The sequence below is a fragment of the Halichoeres trimaculatus genome, unplaced genomic scaffold, assembly GCF_033239565.1.
Source record: "Halichoeres trimaculatus isolate MK-OKI-2021-1 unplaced genomic scaffold, fHalTri1.1 fHalTri1_scaffold_4, whole genome shotgun sequence".
In the NCBI taxonomy this organism is placed as follows: domain Eukaryota; kingdom Metazoa; phylum Chordata; class Actinopteri; order Labriformes; family Labridae; genus Halichoeres; species Halichoeres trimaculatus.
Genome location: NW_027437182.1, coordinates 28,491,206 through 28,511,930, shown reverse-complemented (window position 1 = coordinate 28,511,930; position 20,725 = coordinate 28,491,206). Strand labels below are relative to the sequence as shown.

The 20,725-nt window shown below is 39.0% G+C and overlaps 1 protein-coding gene across 2 annotated transcripts in view; it reads left to right on the top strand.

The window, feature by feature from the left end:
* The window catches only part of lpp (LIM domain containing preferred translocation partner in lipoma), a 259,259-nt gene that overhangs the window by 147,538 nt on the left and 90,996 nt on the right, over positions 1-20,725 (top strand). For both annotated transcript variants that reach the window (XM_074668419.1, XM_074668420.1), the window contains one exon: positions 1,723-2,310. In XM_074668419.1, the coding sequence (XP_074524520.1) occupies positions 1,723-2,310 (588 nt within the window). The remainder of the gene's footprint in view (positions 1-1,722; positions 2,311-20,725) is intronic.

The following is a 20,725-nucleotide window of genomic DNA, read 5'->3' as shown; positions in this document are numbered from 1 at the left end:
ATGGCGTCCTCTGCCAAACAATTTACTGCTTCCCCGCCTGCTTTATTAGCCATAGATTATGGGGAGTCGTGGACAGCGTAGGGCCTCTGCTGTCGAGGTAGCCTGATAATTGACTCTGGGGAGGCAGGCGGGATAATCATTTGAGCGTAAAGCACAGTGTCGGTAAATAGCTGTTGAAAACAACTGATACATTTCTACCATTCAGCAGGATTCAATTCATCAAAGTTTTCAGCTTCTCTTTTTTAAAAAGTAACTTATTGCAAAGCTTTCTAGCCATGCTAATGTGATTGTGTCATCAGACAGAGCACAACAATTACCCCACAGACTTCTGCTGACACACAATGATGGCTGTCTGTTTGGGACGCCTCATGTGTCATGCTACTTTCAGCAGATTTATTTTTAAATTAAGGGTCTTCTTGGACTTTTCTGTTCCAAAAAACGATCCCATGTGAGAATTAACTCATGAATTTTGCTTGAGCTGTGACATACTCCCACCATGTCTGTTATTTCTTGTCAGGAGGTCCGGGGTCTCAGTGTGAATGCTTTCAGAGATTTACAGCTGTGAAGTCATGCATGGCCTTCTTCTCCGTGTCCCACTGTTGTAAAAAAATACAATCAGGAACATTTTAGTTCTGGGGTAAAATGAGGATGTATGTGTTTTTTAAGCCTGGTGACCAGAAATGACCAATTAGTTACACACAGAGAGGCTCCGCCACAGTTTCTCTCTCAGCTGTGTGACCTTTGACAAAGTGCAGCAGACATTTTTGTTTAACTATGGGGAAAAACTTGTTTCCTGCTAGTTTGAACTAAAAGATGTGTATACCCTGCAAATATGTGTTTGCATTGCAGCACAAGTTGTCAATGATAAATTAAATAGACAGGTTATTTTTTTTTATTTCAGGACACAAAAATTTGACAAGAGGCTAATTTTGTTGTTATTCAGCAAAAAAAAAAAATCTAAAAGTGACTTTTCTTGTTTTCTGTTTTGTTAAAATCTGTCATTTAAGTTTGTCAAATGAAATTCTACTTTTGGTTTGTCTTGAGAAAATGTTAGGAGCTTTTTTTAAGTCATACATTACTATTTGATTTGCATTTCCAGCCCTTCCTGTTCACTGTGATGTAATTACCTTCACTAAGGAGGTTGTGTTTTTAGGAGAGTTTGTCTGTTTGTCTGTGAACAACATAACTCAAAAAGTAACAAATGGATCTTGATGAAATTTTCAGGAAATATTCAAAATAAGATAAGGAAGAAGTGATTAAATTTTGGAGGTGATCTAGAACAGTGTCTGGATCCAGGTTTTTTTTTAATGGATTCTTTATCATTGTGAGATAGGGCCGTTTTCACCATATGTGTATATAACTCCACCATAAATGGTCGGATTGTTTTGCAAAACAATACAAGACAAGGTCACCATAATTTCTGACAGGTGTAAAAGTAGGATCCAGATCCTGGAAATATTCTGGATACTAAGATCCAGAATATGAAATATGTACTGGGTCATCATCATTTTCAACACTGTCAGGAAACAAATTATTGTACAAACCTGCAACTAACACCAAATTGTAGCAGACAGTCTGCTGAAAGGGAATATAACATTAAAGTAGGACTAAAGAGTTGGTGACAATCACAATATGCTTGGTGGAGGTCTGCGCTCTCTGTGTGCTTTTCTGGTTGTTTGACTCTTCGTTTTGCCTGAACGCCTCTTCTCCTCTGTTTCTCAGAACTCTGGATCCACAGCAGCCTCCACTCCCAGCGCTCCCGTGACGGGCTACAAGCGAATGGTCATCCCCACTCAACCGCCTCTGACTGCCACCAAGAAGTCTACGCCCAAGCCTCAGGCTCCTGGAGGAGTGTCATCCACCCCTCCTTCCTCCGCCAGCCCTGTGGCCAAGCCTCAGAGCCACACGGCCCCCCAGCCGGTCCCGGCCTCCTATGCCACAGCCTCAACCCCGAGCCAGCCCACCTTCAACGTCCAGGTGAGGTCAGCCCAGCCTGGCCCCCAGCATCAAGCCCCAGGGGGGCAACAGTTTGGCCAGCAGCCCATTCGCAGCCCGGCACAGGTGCAGTACATGCCCGCCCAGCCTAAAGGTCCAGACTTTGCCTACGGACCACCACAGCCTGGATTCTCCCCTATGGCCCAGGGCGTGTACCAAGAACAGCAACCAGGAGGACCCCAAGTCACTGGTTCAAGGAGAGCTGAGCCAGCCCCCGTCCAGGCGTACCAGCCTGCAGGCCCCAAGAAGACCTACATCACAGATCTTCCTCCAAGCCTGGCTCCTTACACTCCTGGACCAGCCGTTCCTCCAAAGGTAAGAGTGTTTCATCCTATAGACAACAACACTCCATCAGCAGGGAGAAGTTTTAGATATTTTTAAAAAAAATCAGTAAAAGAGAGAATTATGGGAAATTTTACTGTTACAAACAATCCACCCGTTTGTTCATTCAGCTGCTATTTTCATACTTCCTCCACACTTCGACTCTTAATTGGTGACACCAGGCCAAGCAGACCAGCATATCCATTTCCCCAAACACCTCCCCCAGTTCCCTCTGGAGGATCCCCAGGCAGTCCCGGGCCAGCTGAGATATTTAATCCCTTCAGTGGGTTCTAGGTTTGCCCTGGGGCTTCTCTCCAGTTTGATATCCCTGGAATACGTCCACAGGGAGGAGACTAGGAGGCTTCCCCACTAGGTGCCTGAGCTACCTCAACATGCTCATGTGGAAAAAAAAAAAAAAAGCGGTACTTTTTCAGAGCCCTCTGGGGGGTAAAGACTCCTGTGTCTCAAAGCCTGAGCCCAGTCAGACACCATGGGATGAAAACTAATTCCACCCACTATATGGAAAAACTGTCTTTTTAACCAGTTTTAAAATGCTGCAGCAATAATCCATGGTTAGAAATCTGCAAATTTAACATGAAATAAAGCTTCAAATACCTTCATCAGTCAGTCTGTTCAAACCCTGCTCTGTCCTAATAACATCATCATAACTTAGAATGTTTAACTCTTAGAAATGGACCCTAAACTAATATTCCTGTATTTGGAGACTGATATTTAGATGATCTACTTTTTATATTGTATGATTTAATTGGACACACATGTTAGTGACATTAAACTTGGTGACAATAAGCAGTCCAGCAGTGTTTCCAGGGTCTGGTTTCTTGGGGCTGTTGCTGGTAGTATCCTTTAAAACTGATTTGGGAATATCTTTCAAAATGTCACAGCTATTACCTATTTATATCATATATTTTGGTTGCAAAAATCTCTATACTGTGTGGCACTGCAGATGAAATACGCCAAAACAGCTAAATTGGATGAGCATGAGTCTGATTTTGTGTGTTTTTATGACACATTTTAACTTCTCCATGAAGTGTTATTTCTGTGTGAACTCATAAAACCCGTCAGCTCAGGATGAACAGGTTTGAGAAAATATGAAGTCTTTAAAAACGACTTTGAGAAATGACATCATAAAAACAAATACCCATACGTGCACAGGTGAACTATTTCAGGCTGACTCCTGAGTTCAAAGGGTTAAACATGTCGGTGTGGGTCAGCGACTCCCTGCCATCAGCAAACAGTCTCTTTAAATGAAGTGCTGTCTATTTACTGTGGAGCTCAGGAGGTCAAAGTGGCCATGTCAGTCCGATTTTTGGCTCAGTCATTCCTCCGCAGTAACTTCTGAATTTAAAGCATTTTGTTTAGTTACGCAACAAAATTTCAGCACAAACTGGTGAGGTTTGGTTTTCAAGACTGTTTAATATTGGGCATGTCGGTGTGCGTGCGTGTGTGTGTGCGTGCGTGCGTGTGTGTTTGTGTGTGTGTGTGTGTGTGTGTGTGTGTGTGTGTGTGTGTGTGTGTGTGTGTGTGTGTGTGTGTGGGGTTGAGTAAGAAAACTGAGCATCAAATAGTAATACAGCGGGGAGTTTCTCGCCCTCTTTCATTGAAAAGCTCGGAACAAACAGTTGTTTTAACCTTTATGAATTTTTGAAGGATCTTCCCTGTGGGGGGTTTACACCGTCTGATTTCATTCCTCTCAAAATCAGAGCCTGTTCATATTCACGTGCACAGTATATATATATGCACATTTAATATTATAGACAAAGTATTCCGGTCATTTCTGATGTTATATTTCTCTCTTTTGTTTTGGTTGTTTGGAAACTCAGCGATTGCACTCTGGATGTTGGTAGATTTGACTGTTTTTGAAACAATCATCCTTAAAAGTATAATTGGTAGTTTGATTTAGATTCCCTTTTTGTTATACTGGTTAAAATGATCAATATGTCCTGTGGCAAGCAATGAGAGCGAGTAATATTCGCTATCTACAGCAGGAGAAAACCCAGGAAAACATCAGCCAATCACATCGATTAGGATCCAATCTGTTAAACCAATCAAATCCTGTGCTGCCGTTTTGCCTTCCTCCTGTGTGTACATTTCACCGGCGCCCACCCAACAAAAGTCACATTTTTTTATTTGATTTTTTTAGTTTTACGTTTTAATGTTTTGGTGTTTCCTTATCTCTAAATGAGACATGACTCGATGTAGTGCAAAACATAAAATGATGTGCTGAGTCCGTCATCAGTCATTCACAATCACAGTCGTGAATCAGCGGCGCTCGTACATGTCAGCTGGGGCGCTGCTTTGAAGGAGCTCCAAAGGGAGGGGAAGGAGGGGCTAGGCGGAGTCCTGACGAGATGCTACACTCAAATTCATGCTAGTTTTTCAGGACTGCCAACCCTGTCTTTAAATTGGTCAAGCGTAGTAAAGCTGTTGTTTTGGATTTCCCAACAGTCGAACTAAAATCACACAAAACAAGTGAAAGAAGGGGTTTAAAGACACTGAGAGGAGTCTTAAGTTGTCTTGATTGGGTGTTTAAGACTAGTTTTAAGTTTAGTTTGTGAAATTGGTTTTCTCAAATGTAGAATATTAACTCAAATACTATGATATTTACACCTGATCAAATCTGCTAAAGGCTACAATTTGTCCGTCTGCTTTTTAGAGATGGGTACCGATACGGTACCGATGCCCTGTACCTGGCAATTGGTATCTGTACTCAACTGTACCAGTTTTTGTTACTTTTGTATGTGTTGATGTAATAATAGGTTTTATTTTTTTTTAATACTAAAATCATCTATTTGACAGATTCATTTCTCAATGTATTAACTTGCAATGCTGCACGTGTCCACCACGGAAAATTGCCTGCTCTTCCACTCCCTCACAGTCACAAGGATGCATTTAGATACCTGAATAAGGTACCCGATACTACTTCTGTGTTTACACATTTACTTATCTTACCCTCTCGTATTTTCGAGTTTTTTTTTTTAAATTGTTATTTTAGTTTTAGCTCCTGTGTTTCCTCATTTTAATTCAAGATAGCGTTTCCTCAGTCCTTTAATTCTGTTTTCTGTCAGAATTTCTTTTTTATGTCTTCGTGTGTTTGAGTAAGTGAGTGTGTATATTGCATGTGGTGTAGGGAGAGGGAGGATTGCTGGGGTCTTATGTTTTCATTTTATGCATTCATACAATTTTCAGCTTTTTATTTCACTTCTTGATTTTTCATTTTATATTTTTCCCATGTAAAGGACTTTGTATTATAAAGTCCTGTAGGAAAAGTTTGATACGAATAAGTTTGATTGATTGATACAGACGGAATAGGTCCAGTACCTGTAAAAGTGTGTAGTTTGGCACCCATCCCTTCTGCTTTTGAACCTTTAGTAGAAACAACATGCATGATACATTTATCCTGTTACTGGTTTGATTTAAACTAAAAGCTCATGTGCTGTGTGAGAATAAAAAGTCTAATCGACACCGCTCATTGTGAGAACATTTCATAGCTGCTACATTTATTGGAAAAAAAGGAATAAAAAAACATATGAAACAAACATGTATTGATAATAATATTAAAAAGCCTTGTGTTTAATCTTGGAAAGAGCCGCATGAAGCCTTTCCAGGCCTGGCCTCATGCCTTCAAAAACATCGTAGGATGTTGGATCCAGCAGCAGACCTTTTTATAGAAGTGTACATGAACATTAGTGAGGAGAAAGAAAACACAGTCGTCCTAAGAACAGAGTAATCAATGCCACAGAGACAGCTATTCTAATCTTAATATATCCAGCAGTCGACAATCTCTGGAAAGTGAAAGGCCCTTGAGTTTTCCTTAATTCAAGGATTTTATGCTGGTTCAAAATACAAACTGGGCCTCCCAGCCTCTGGGAATAGCTCATCAAGGACTGTACTTTACTAAATACAAATTAGGTTCAGCGTTGCGGAGAGTATCTTAAAAATAAGTCTAATTATATTTGTTCTGAACAAAAGTCTACATATTGCTTGAAAAGCCGGCTTTGGTCCCAGTTTGGTGCATTATTAAAAAACAAAAGGTGGCGTTTAATAGATTTGTGAGCTTCTCTTTGATTTCAGATAAAAGCAAATCACTAATTTTACAGAGATAGCATGTGTGCTGTATATATTTGTCTTTTTTTCCCAAGGATATACTGCAGCAGGATAATGGGCTCAGTGCCTGCACCTCCTCCCCTCGCTGCTTTATTCCTCTGCTTTGAATCATATCATGAACCTTAACGCTCCATATGCACACACACATTCAGCTGGGAGTGACTCTGTGCTGTCATATCATGTTTGACCCCACACTCCCTCAAAGCTTTTCTATCTAAACCTTAACTTTAATCTATTTTTTGTTTGTTTGTGTCCAGTGAAGCAGATACTTCAAGCCAAAATAAACCAGAGATTTTATGAAAGCGAGATTAAAGTGGGAGGAAAATCTGTCTACTTTGCCTTTAGGATGATCACTCTGCCGACCCAATGTCATGACATGTTCATAACCTTCTACAAATGGTGTTAAATCTCCTTTAAAGAAGAGCGCTGTGTCCCTTTTAATCTGTTTTGTAAACAAACCAAAGCACAGTCAATTAAAGGACCAATTCACATGTTGGTCATAATGATCTCCATGTACTTAGACGTCATGGTCATTTTCTGTCATACCCGTTCCCAGCAGGGGGTCTGTGACTTTGATTGAGGACTTTATTAAAGAGATCATGAGGGTATTCATAGAAGGTCATTTTCATTAGAAGTACGAGATGAAACTCTGTGATCTAGACTTGTCCTGATTAGCTCGCCTGCTCTGCCTTCCTCCTCACCCTCAGTCAACCCCAGCACCCAGCACCCAGCCCTGCAGCGTGCTCTGCTAACACGTAAAGTGAAGGTGTAAGAGCAGATTTTCACATCAACAGGCTCCAAGGACGCTTAATTACCCAAATCCACCAGTGTTTGATCTCCATTGTGGTCCAAAAAATTAACAGATTTCATGGCTGCCGGTTAAAATACCAATTTCCACGAGTCTCTGCCTCTTTCCCGAAATTGGAGGAAAGCTAAGCTGGATGATGACTTGTGTTACTGCTGAGCTTGAGTGACGTTTGACAGAGGAGGATTATTTTGAACCGCTCGATCCCTGCAGCCAGTTAAAGCCCCCTCGAAGGTCAATGATGGTTTCAACTGTCACACATGTTTAAATATCTTACATTTCTCTGCCTTCTGGTCCCGGACACTTTGCCTTTTGACCTGCATGACAACATTTACATATGGTGCCATCGTGACATGTCCAAAGGACTGTTTCAATACATGTGATTGGCATGACACATTATTAATGTCTCAAGCAATCCAAAGTCTGCTTTAACATTACTTCAGAAATATCATTGGCAGTGCATAAACTCCATGTTTAAAAGTCATTACTTATTCATGTCAGCTTTTCTTTTTTTTTTTTTTTCTTTTTTTTTTACTGACAGAGTGATCCATAACCACTCGAGCTTTGTAAGACAAATATTTTAATGTTTGATAGTTGAAACTGCAACATATCTGTGATATTTTTACTGGTTAAAAGAACAAAATAAAACAGCACTTCTGATCAAATTTTGTATTCAGTAAGGATATTTTTACTCTACTGCAAGGAATTCCTAAAAAAAAAAAAATGGAACTGAAAAATGCAAAAATGCAAGTCCAAGAAAAAATTGTTAGCAACATAAAGTAAAAAAAAAAAAAAAGCTGAAACAAGACAGCAGAAGTTGAGTCCACTGAAGTAAATTATGTCCGTATCACAGCCTTTTAGTGTGACATCATTAGATAAGGCAGCCAGACCAGATCAGAGACTATTAATAATGCAAGCACTGGGACCAGGAGGGGTAATTATCAGGATCTCTGATTTGGAGTCATTTAAGTGCAAGACATTTTCAGAAATCCAGCGTCTCAAGTCAGCAAGGCGAGACACAAAGTTAAATGTGTAATGAAGGGTGTGTAGCAGCGACAGTCGGAAACATGGTGTGTTGGTGGAAGTGAAAATACACTTGGGACTGGATTCTTTAGAGGAACAAAAAAGGACTCAGGAAAGATCCCTGGGGGACCCCATGTATTAAAATATTTTGCTTTGATATTTGAGTTTGCATGGGTTCCCCCCCAAAGACCCCAGCCCCCTCCCTCAGTCTAAAGACATCCTCTTGGGGTCAAGTGGTCACTCTAAATTTTCCCATTGGTCTCAGCGTGTCTGTCTCCCTGTTAGTTCTTTGATAGACTTGTCCAGGGTGTACCCCACCTCTCACCCAACGGCTGCTGGGGTTGGCTACAGACCTCCCATATTTTGATTGGTTATTCTATCACGAGAAAACGCAGCCAAACATTCAACAATCATCATCATCATTGTTCAAACATCATCATCGTTTGAACATTTTGTAATTGTGCTTGAGAGCTGCCTAACTTTGTGCCTGAAAAGGAGGTCAGGTTGAACACTTGTTGTGTTTACATCACACATGACGACTTCTCCTCAGGTGATTGACCCGAGCCGCCCTCACCTCAAGAATTCGAGGCAGCTCTCAAAAAAGCTGACTGCCTGAGTGCAGGGTTACCAGCTCGACTGCGGATTATCAGAGAGGACTCTTTGCTCGGTGCAGGGTTACCATGAGTATCTACAAAGTGAGAGCCCAGGGATCAACATGAAGACATGTAATCTGCAGCGCTATGATCTCTACAGTTTGCGCAGAATTGTAACTTAAAAAAAACAATTAGCACTTTGTATCTCTAATGGACAGTGTGGTTGTTTAGTGAAGGACAGTGTAAAGGGCAAAGGTGGACATGCAGAGTAGAATGTCAACAGGCTGAGGAGTTGTGTAACTCTGAAAATGATCCTGTCCCTCTCATTTCACAGATTCGGACGTTTCCATTGCTGCAGCGGGTGTATTATCCAGAGTGTATTAAACAATAAACTAAACATTTCAATTCCCCATTAAATCAAATATAACATCAAGATAAACATTCCATTTAAAGCTTACATCAGACAAGACAAACACGACTTCTACAGGGATACTTATGTTAACATTTCTATTCACATTCACTTCTCCTTAACAGAGCTTGACCATAGTTTAACCATAAATAAGACAAATACTGTAGCTTTAAGTATTGTTAACACTAGCACTAGCTCTGCTGTTGTTGTCTGGATTGCAGGACAGAACATTTTCATAAGGCCTTCAGCTTTCATCTTACAGCACATTATTAATTATGACACTGAAATGAATCATGTTATAAAGTCTATTTCATAACATCTCAATGAATTAAATCAGGACTCTGCATAGGCTATTTGTATGAAGCTGAAGCTCTGCACATTCTGCAGAAACTCAACAACTCTTAAAGCTGACGTCTTTAAATGAATGGATTTATAATGGTGTGAAATTATAAGAGTTAAGATAGATTAAAATTATGAAATGATGCAGGAATACTTGAGAAGCAAGATCAGAAATATTCAAGGGTAAAAAGTTGTTTACAGGTCAAAACAGTCTGAATATGACAAAGAATCGTGATAAAATCCAGATCCTGATCCTGCCATTAAAACATCCTGACGTATTTTCCCCATATCGCCCCCTAATGGAGAACATTTTCCTTGGTCAGTAGCAGAGTTTGCTGATTTTCACGCAGCATGTAACACTGCAGAAAACTGACCACTGATCATATGGGATCAAGAGACACCAGAGGGACAGGTGAGCTTTGATTTCATCAGCCAGTGATGACGGAACAAGGATGTTTGAGCACACCGAGAGACTGAAGAAATAGTAAATGAATAGAGCATTTATTTGTTACATTCTGTAACAAGAGAAAGTATTAATGCCTTCTTTTTTTCAAAAAGGTAACAATACCACCTGTTTTAAGTATCGATACTCAGTCAATTTGTGAGTCTGCAGCCACCGAGCAGGGTCCTCTCTGCTCTCTGAGGAGTGGGCGGAGACTTGCTCTCTTTCCAAAGTCTGTGTGTTGTTGTGAAGTTAGACAGTGAGCCAGTATTATCTCCGTGCGGTGATTCATGGCCGTTTTCAGCCCGACAAAGTTGTTAATGTACATCTTAATCATCCGATCTCGTACAGACTAACTCACAGTTTGATTTCTCAAGCTGCATGCAAAAGTATTGACTGAGTTACAGACATCAGCTTCGAGTTTCAACGCTCGTAAACCGACCGCAGCTTGTTGAAAAAGCCAAGGCACGTACTTTACTTACAAGACCTATCAAAGCCCGTCTGTAAAACTTACTACTGGCACACATGGAGGAAACACTACAAACATGACGAAGCACCGCATCGTTCAGCACCTTTGGATTATTTTATCTGCTCATTACTGTACAACAATGACTTTTTTCTGGTTTTCTATTTAGTTATATTTTACACAACTGTATACAATTGAATAAATTGTCACAATTTACAAATCTCCCCTAGCCCCACAAACACACAAACAGATGTCAGAAAAATCTGCAAATACTCACTTGAGACAGCTTTCCCTTCAAGCTGCTTATTCTATTACTTTTCTGATGTTTTAGGTTTTGCCATAGTATCGATTAAGTACCAGTATCAAGATATTTTTGGCAGGTATTGTATTGGATCATGATTTTGGTATCCTGACAACAGTAAGAGCTGCTGGCCCTCGGTGATCTCCAAATTAAATGTGTCTCTCTTTAAAAACAGTTTAAGCACTTCTGCTTTAGACATTTAGATTAAATCTCTTTTCAAATAGTGGGCTCATACTGTATTGATCCAAAGGCTTCTGGACCTCTGAACCTCCTTATAGCTTCACTTCACATGCAAGATTGTAGCGTGAGAACATAATATGTTAAACCTCCTGTTGTCTGGGCCTACAGGTGCATGTTGGGGAGTTTGTGGGGCTAAAAGTGTGACCACAGTGCTGGCTCAGGGCAGTAATGGTATTGGCAGAGCAGAGACAGAGACCAGGCTGTCACATTCGTCAGGTGATTGTGAGAATGACACATGGCAAATGTGAAATCAGTGCAGCCCAACTTGGCTCTCCTGCAGCAGATTCCAGGAGTGGTTCCAGTTTGACCAATCAGAATAGAGCATTTTTAACGCAACTGGCTGATAAGAGCTATATATTGATGGTCAAATTGATCAATATTTCCTGATGTGAAGGCTTCAAAAAGCAGCTTTTACTCAGACCAGGTGGAGACATTTTTATTTATTTATTTATTTACAGCAGCATCAGAGCATCAGATTGAGAGCTCACGCACAGATTTTTGTGTCTTTTTTGCTTCAGTCTTTTCGACAGAACTTCCCTCTGGCTAGACCAAAAGGACATGAATACCTCCTTAGAATTCCTTATGGCTGCTTTCTATTTCAAAACCCACAGAGTGTTTGCTGAACAGAGCAAAAGATGCCTTTAATACACTTTTTGTACGTAAACATGTTTACTTGCTATTCACATGCCACCGTGTCTGAAGGACAAAATTATGAGTTCTATTTCTGTGTCGCAGTTTCTGCCAAATAAATGTACAGTGGAGCTTTTAGAAAAACAACACCAGTTAAGTAAGCTTCTGTGTGTGTGTGTGTGTGTGTGTGTGTGTGTGTGTGTGTGTGTGTGTGTGTGTGTGTGTGTGTGTGTGTGTGTGTGTGTGTGTGTGTGTGTGTGTGGTTGTTTTTGATGCATGCAGTTCAGGTGAAAGGTGTCAGCAATAAAGCTGGAAATATAATTAGAACAGGATCCAGCAGTTTCTCAGACAGTGATATTGTCTTCACAGCACAATTTAAAAACAAAAATGAGTCATAATTTGTGGAAAAAAAACACACCCACTCATGTGCGTATAAATACTCCAATTACATCTGTGAGCCACTCTGCCCTTTTCAACAATTTATTTTTTCAAATCATGCTGTTTAACAAATCAAGATCACACAAAGAAACAGAGATAAAAGAAGCTGCGCGCGATGTGAGAAAGATTAATACTCTCAAAGAAAATGGATTTAACTGAAGTGAACTTTTGAGTTTGAGTTAAGAAAGTGTTCCTGCATTAATAACTCTAATACTGATTGCTGCGTTTAGAAACAGGCTCTGGATGTCGTCTATCTCTGTGTTACTTCTGCTTTCTCCAAAGACGAGGAGTGAGGTCGTATTATTGACGTGGAGGATTATGTGCATGATCTGTTAAGTGGTTTCACCCAAAAAAGTCCTGAACAGACACTGTGTTCAGGTTTTGGCTTTGATTGATTTGTAATGGAGACAGAGCTGTGCTTCTTCTTCTTCTTACTGTGATGTAATTTCTTGGAGCATCTTTTATGCTTCTTTCTTAGAATTTCAGTACAACTTAAATGTTATGTAATTGTTGTGAATATGCCTGTGCTATTGTCTTATATCATTTTAGAAAACATTATGTAAGATATGAATGATCCAAAAAGGTCATCAGCAAATGAGCAACTCAAAGACGGAAGTCTCTACTGAATGAAACCGAGTGAAGGATCCTGGTATTGTTGTTTTTTTAGATCTGAACAGGATTACGCTTGAGGAGATCTTCATCAGGAGATCCATTTTCATTTAGTTGAAAGGGCACAAAGTAGTCGTCCTGTTCCTGCCAATCTCAAGAGTGTGCTGTTCAGACTCAACAAACATGTTCACTCCTCTTTCACCATTCAAAAAAAACATTTTCAAGGGCCATCGTACTATTTTATTTTTAACCTACATGATTAACATTTATCAACTCTTGACGTTTTTTCTTTTTTTTTCCCCCCCGTGTTGTTGCCAGGGAATACAGTGGAACACTCAGACAAGAATAGAAGTGCAGGCGAAAAGAGATTAAAGTGAATTCAATTCATTTTCAAGAATGTAGAGTCAGTGGTGAATTCAGAACATGAAAGCCATACTTGATTAAAAGCATCAGATATTTAATGTACCAAGTATCAAAAGTGTAACTCTCATGTTAGTTGCTTTTAAGCTCTTAACTTAAAAGTACAAGTGAAGGATCTTGATTAAAAAGAAAGCAGCTTTGAAACGTCTTGATCCACCTTTCTTCTTCTTTCAGTCCTTCTCCTTTCTTTTTCCTCGTCTAGTGTTGCACAGTGTTTGCACCTGCTTAAAGGCCCTGTGAAAACACTATGGGTGTGTCACTAGTCTCACTTATATATATATTTGCCTGTTTATAATCCAGAATTTAAAATGAGATTGTCAGCACCAAAACTTGTTATTTCTGTACGCTATTTCTTTCTGGACAACATTTACGGCACATAGACTGAAAATCCCCATGATGAGACTGCTGGTTGGATCTGTCTTTTTCTTGAAGAAAAGGATTTCTTGGATATATTATGTTTTAATGGTGAACACTGGGGCTGGGCTGTCAAAAAAGAAAAAGGAGGTCAGAGCAGAAGAAATCTAAACAGGAGAATGATAGAGCATGAGCTGAAATACAGGTTAATCTGTTGGTGATAATGTTCATTCCAACCCACAGTCAGCAGTTATTCTGCAGTGGTCTGTTCAAACTTGAGAGTCTATCAATAAAATAAAGAGTGAGGTTATGTTAGCTCTGCTTGGTGAGGTTAAAGTTGGTAGATGAGCTGGAGTAGGACATAACCAGGATTCACTAACTTAACGGACACATCTCAGAGCACCAGGCTGTGAGGAATACTAGACAGAGAATCTGCTCCTACTGATAGTGCTCATGGGAAACTGAGTGTTTCACAAGAAAACCTAGTAATTAAGCAGAAAAAATTAGGCAAAAAAAAAAACACCATAGACACTGTGGATGTGTACCAAATTAGGTACTTTTGTAGGTACAGACCAAATTTTGTCCAAAATCAGTACTGGGTACTGATTGATGTAAAATCAAAAGTTACTATGTTAAGGTACCTTAATGCTTCCTTGTGCCTGTGAAGGAGTAGAAGAATAGGTGAATTTCCATAAAGAAATAAAGCATTGCAAGGTTTTATATATATATATATATATATATATATATATATATATATATATATATATATATATATATATATATATATATATATATATATATATATATATATATATATATATATATATATATATATATATATATATATATATATATATATATATATATATATATATATATATATATATATATATATTAGTGCTGTCAGGCGATTAAAAAAATTAATCTAATTAATTACAGGATTTGTAATTAATTAATCTAATTAATTACAGGATTTGTAATTAATTAATCTAATTAATTGCATTTTAATCTCATATCTGCTTAAGGTCCCAAAATAAAGAATTTGAATTCCAGGACATTAAAATTACATTAAAAGACATTAAAAAACATTTAAAAATAAGGTGGGAATATATACAACACATTTTTAGGTACCCTGATGCATAAGGAACAAATGAAAAAAGTTTTATGGTTCTTTCTTTACAAAATCTACACAGTCCTGCACCTAAGATAAGCTGATTTGATTTTTAGGACGTTTTTTTGCTTCTGTTCAAATTTTTACTCGATGTGGACTCAATTTTCATTGCAATGTGGACTTTTATACTTCTATGAGGTCAGGAGAACCAGGGCTAAAGGCTAAAAACTGTGAGGAACTATGTACAAAACACTTTTTTCAAGTCTTGGATCAAAGAAAAGTGAAGTATTCTCAGTTTTACAAGCTCTGAACACACAAACTGTTGCTTGTTGGTGCAGAGCAGCCCCAAGCTGAAACATGACACCAGGAAGATGGAAGGAAATTTTCAAAGAATTCTTTAGATTTAAATACAAGACATTTTTCAATCATTCAGGGCTTGTTTGATGCAGTAAAGAGTGTAAAATTACCTGTTTTTAACAGAGTTGAGCTACAGCAAACGGTTGATTTTCTGTAGATTTTCAAAAAGGACGAATGAATAAACAAGATGTAGACGGCAGTCCCCTTAACAGCGCTCTCTCTTCCCCCCCCCGGTTCAAAGCATGTTGCTAGGTGTGATACATTCAGAGACCGTCGGAAATTTGAAAATCTGACGAGAATACCACTTTTTTTCATGTAGGACAAACGGTTTGTAAATGCTAGACATTTGAAAATAAGTGCGTCTTTGAACGCCTCGCGGGTTTGGGATCCAGATTAATCTGTGTTAATTTTTATGACACGTAATTAATCAATCTAATTAAGGCGTTAAAATGACATAATGAAAATAATAATAGAAAAAAAAATATATATATACATATGTTCTTTTCCTTTTCTTATTTTCATTATTACTTTTAAACAAATTTGCATTTTTTACACCATAAACACAGAAGGATACTGAAAATTGGTACCATTGAGTACTGGTACCGATTGCCAGGTACTGGATATCGGTACCATATTATTTTAAATGTGGCACCCATCCCTTTTAGTCACAGAATAAAGCCAAAGGAAAATACTGTAGTTCCAATTGGGTAAATGTGGGGGTCAGTGTTGCCAACTTAGCGCCACTATATACCTTCAATGTTCCAATCTTATTTCATTGAAAAACCATTGAACAATACCTGTGAAACAATAAAATCTTTTTGTTTTAACTTAAACAACCAATTAAGTGTCCTGAGTGTTAGGTCTCAGAGCAAAAAGCAACAATGGCTGGCTGTCAGACCTTTCTAGAGGTATATAAAATCAGTTTCATATGTAAGAATTGGTCGATCACCCAAAATTAAAGAAATCGGCACCAATCGGTCGGTGCATGTCTAGTTAAATGATTCTCAAAGTGAATTTCAGAGCATGTGTTTCATCAATTATTTGTGGTCAAATTTTGTCTGTTTCTATGCAAACAGGTATCATTGCAATAACAGCTCAATTACAAACGCTACCAATGGTCAATAAATAGTTTCTTTACATTTAATCTCTTTGTAGCACTTTGCCATGACCACCTTTACAAAAATCAGTCTGAGGTTAAACCCCTGCACACACAGGCTGTTCCATTCACCAGAGTTGTCCTCCATCTGAATAAGCTGCTCCAGCTACCTCACTGAAGGAAGTCAGCTGAATGTAAACTGTAAAATTAGTGTCACATCTGACATTAATCGATGGCCCCAGAATGACTGGACTTCCCCTCTCTTCAGCTCGTCTTTCATGAATTACAACAACATCTTTTATTTCCACGTTATCAGAATGAGAGTGCACGGCACAGCTCTAGACAACAGAGAGTGGAGATGCTTAAAAAGCCCTCTTTCCTTTGTAACATCTCATTACTTATACATTTCAATCAGTAATTTCGCCTTAATTTCTCTAAATTTAAAGGAACAAAGATGTTTTGAAGTAAATCTACACATTTGATTTTTTTAGGAAATGTAGCTGAATAAAAGTGAAAGTAGAAAGTCAGGTGTAAGAAAACTAACATTATTAGCGTTACACCGCTGACAGAAGGTAGAGAGGAAACTCTCCTGCTTTTTGGAAAAAGGTACAAGATGTTTTACAAAATGAGCTGAACCAATCAGAACATGGCACCTTAATGTATGCCCCATAGATCCAACATGATACAGCTTCATGTTTTCACATCGAGCTGGAGAACATGTTTCACCTTGATCTGAGTCCTTATCAGTCAGCCTGAGCACACTTACATAATACATGTTCACACACATACACACATTTACACAGGCAAAAATATGAAACAGGAGTGGAAAAAAGTGAAATCTGATGAATGATTACCGTCTCAATCCAATTTCCATGTCAAGGTAGCTACAGAGTCCATAATTAGGCTTCAGATTTAAAAAACATGAGCGTATGTTGAGCGTAGAGATGTCTTATAAACGATCTGCTTCTGTGTTTCTCAGTCTCCAGCTGTCGGCCATTTAAGTTGATTCACTTTGTAAATGCAGCCGCTCTCAAAGGCGCCACTTCTCTTACACATAAACATCATAGATATGTTTTTACTCTAAAGCTCCAAAAGGAGCGTCAGGTAGCGAGGTGCATGTCAATTTGTTGTTGATGTTTGCAGCAGGGCTGTGAACTTTGTGGGTTTTTTGAAACATCAATAGTGACTCTGGGTTTGTTTATGGGCAGAATCTGTGAGGTGTACAGATGCAGGGAGAAGGGCCTGAAATGCAAACACAGCAGAAGTCTACTCTATCAAAAAAACATCAACAAAACAAACAAAGCTCATTTTAACAGAATAGTTTCGTAATGCCTGTTCACACATGCACCGCTCTCATGACAATGTCCTGACACTAACCAGGCCGGCATGGGCCTATGTGTGAACATAGCTGCTATCACCTCGTCTTCTCTGGACTTAAACTGACTAATCCTCATATAAAACTTAGTGTCGTTAGGTGAAATGCAGCAGGTCAAAGTCTTAATGGAAGTCTTTTTATTTCCTCTTTAAGATAGACAGACCAATGCTTCTCTTCTTTTTTTTTCCTCGCAGCAGCTTCAGGTTGAAAATAAGAATGTAGATCTGTTTATTCGAAAGCTTTGGTGCTTTTTTAAGGCTGTCAAACGTGCAAGTAATGGAAAATAGATAGTTACAATGCAGGAGGTGTTAGGAAGTATTACAGTTTGGAGACGTTTGACAACCTCGCAGTGTACAGTATGTTGTGGGTTTTTTGAATCATCTAAATATCCATGTGTGCATTGCAGAAACAAAACCACAGAGACAGACACCAGGCAACTCTTCCTCCGTCTGCACAGGAAACTGAGAACAAACTGAGACAGTTCTTCAGCTTGGTTCACACTAATAATCTCCCTGTGAGGTTGTGCATTTTGTTTTATTTTGTTTTATTTATGTAGTAACTTTCTTTTTACCCTCTTTACTAAAAGTTAGTATGGACAGGTGTTTGAAAGAGAAGCTATACTCTCAATACTAGAAACCTCAGCTACTACAGCTTCTGCTCTGTCAGGCAGAAGTTGTAAGCAATTTGCACTCTTCCTGTTAAATGAACTTTATAAGATGACATAAAAATAAAAAGGCTGATCCCCAAATTTTAAGAGCCAAAAAAGTTGTCTAGAAAGTGTCAGGATCATTTGAGGCCACATAAGTTGTTGCACAAGCATCACTTCAGAGAATTTGACCTGCTGCTACTCACCAGCTGACTGACTTAGACCTTGTAAGTATGCAGCACACATTCTGGTCCAAAGGCTTTACACCCTGTGATGCAGGTCAGAGTGTGAGACCCAGATTCCTCCAGCATTACACACGTTACAAACTTCAGAGTATAATTAGAGCGGTGCCTACACCCATGCTGCTGGATGTCATGGTGTTTGGAGGTGGTCCATGCAGGCTCTGGTTACTGGTGCCTGCTTCATGGACTAAAGGTCAGCCCTCTTGGCCCGGTCTCTGAGGTCAGTGATGGAAAGTGGGTCTCCTTACGTTTCATGTTCTCATGCCAACACTTTGAAAGGCTTTCTTACAGTAGCAGCTCAGACTCTATGAATCATCAAATGTAGCCACAGGCGACAGCAAAAACAGATGAGGGCCGTTAAGTAACGAGTAGTAAATATATCAGTTACATAAGTGATTAATGCTGAAAGGGTTGGATCTTTTTACTGTGGCCTTTTGTAGATATGTTAAAAAGATATAAATTTAGAAAGTATGATTGTCAACTTCTTTATGATCAGATGAAACATGAATCAATAAAAGGTTTGTTGGGCAGAAACTTCATATTAGTCACTGGGGTGTTTTGGCTATGGCCTCATTTAAAGGAGAGTGATGGATTTATAAAACCGCTCTCAGAACAGCCAACATCACCAACGACTGCTTTAATAATTAACTAAGATTTAAATTATTTACCATCATCACTTCCAAACTAACAGCAAGGACATTATATCTAACCATACTCACTGTAATGGAGTGAAGTGCATCCTCAAAGGCTGGAAAATTACTTCATTACCAGTCATGGTAATAAAACTGCAGTTCCTCGAATGGCCACTTGAGGCTTACTCCATGAGTGAGTCATCCCCAATAGAGTCCCATATTAGCAGTCCAAGTTTATAGAACAGTAAAGAAAATGGCTTTTGTGTCTGCATGGATGGAGGGTTAATAACTACACTGTTTATGAAAACTACATCAAGTTTTTTTTTCTTTTTTTTTTTTAGTTATGAAAATCAAAGTCAGGAGTGAGCAGTTAGCTGTCTTCTAATTCAACACCAGCCTCATTCAGTTCAGTGAGCTTCACTTATTTGCCATATTTGTGCTGCTGGCACCTTTTAGAAGAGTATTCATACAAATATGAGACCAATGATATGACTCATTGACCATATTTTGGTACTAAAAGACTTATCCAAAATAAACAGTTGCAGAAATAAAATGTTAGTAGTTATTAGTATTATTGCTCTTACAGCCTATTTCAGAAAAACTGCTGGGGTCTGAAAAGCTTATTTCTGGCTGACTTGACTGTCAGGAGGCCACACTGTACCACCCTGCGAAGAGGTTTAAGATCCACCTCTTTGTCTTAACTAACCTCAAAGCTACTTAGATTAGTATTTCTGATATGGCCACTGTTGATGAGAGGCTTCAAAACTCTGTATCAGAAACAGATTGGTGACATCACAGACTCTACATCCATATATTATAGCTTTAAATCAACAGTCCACAAGGGACTAAAGTCACTGTAGAAATGTCATAAATACACAAAGACAGCAGCCACCAGCTTAAAGCAGGAAGTTTCTTAACCAGTAGATCTGTAGATGACGTGTCATAATCAAGCAGCAACCTCCAGCTGTGAGTAATGCTGAAGTGGTAAAGACTGCAGTTCTTTGAGATTCCACTTGAGTTGGGCTGTAGAGACACCAAAAAACACAGTCAGCTTATTTTTACAGTATGATTAAACGTATTTACAACCTGCCTCAAAAAACGTCTGGAGTCTTAATGGCTTATTTCTGTATAGGCACTCACCGTGCACAGGGGCAGTTTTTTTAATAACTCAGCAGTTTAGAAGTTAAGATCACGAGTTCACCCAATCAGAGGCACAACCCATCTCATTGGCAGGTGGGCATCCTTTAGCTTTTAACGAGTTTCCAAAATGGCTCCACCAACAATAGACTTCAAAACTTTGTATCAGAAACAGATGTGTGATGTCATAGAAACTACCTCCACATATTATACAGTCTAAAGGACACTGTTTTTAAAACATGATGTATGTTACAGGCTGTGATTTGCCAGAAACAGAGGTGAATTAGATTAAGGTAAGAAATTAATAATTGGTCAGAGTTGCATATTGGACACAGGACCCTGCAAAGAAGAGCATTGCTCATTCGTTCTAATTCACACTAAACTGAACGTTTCCATTGGCGCTCACATCAGACAAGCTGAACGAGACTTCTGCAGGAGTGTTTAAGCTGCAGCTCAGTCCTCTCCTTCTTCTCTGTTAACCAATCAGAATCAAGTATCTACCACAGATGTGTAAGACGAAAACATCTCAGCAGGGTATCTTTAAACTTTCCCACACCTCCTTCCTGAACTTAATCCAGTTTGTGACCAGGCTGGTGGAGGGGCTGGGACTAAATGTGCT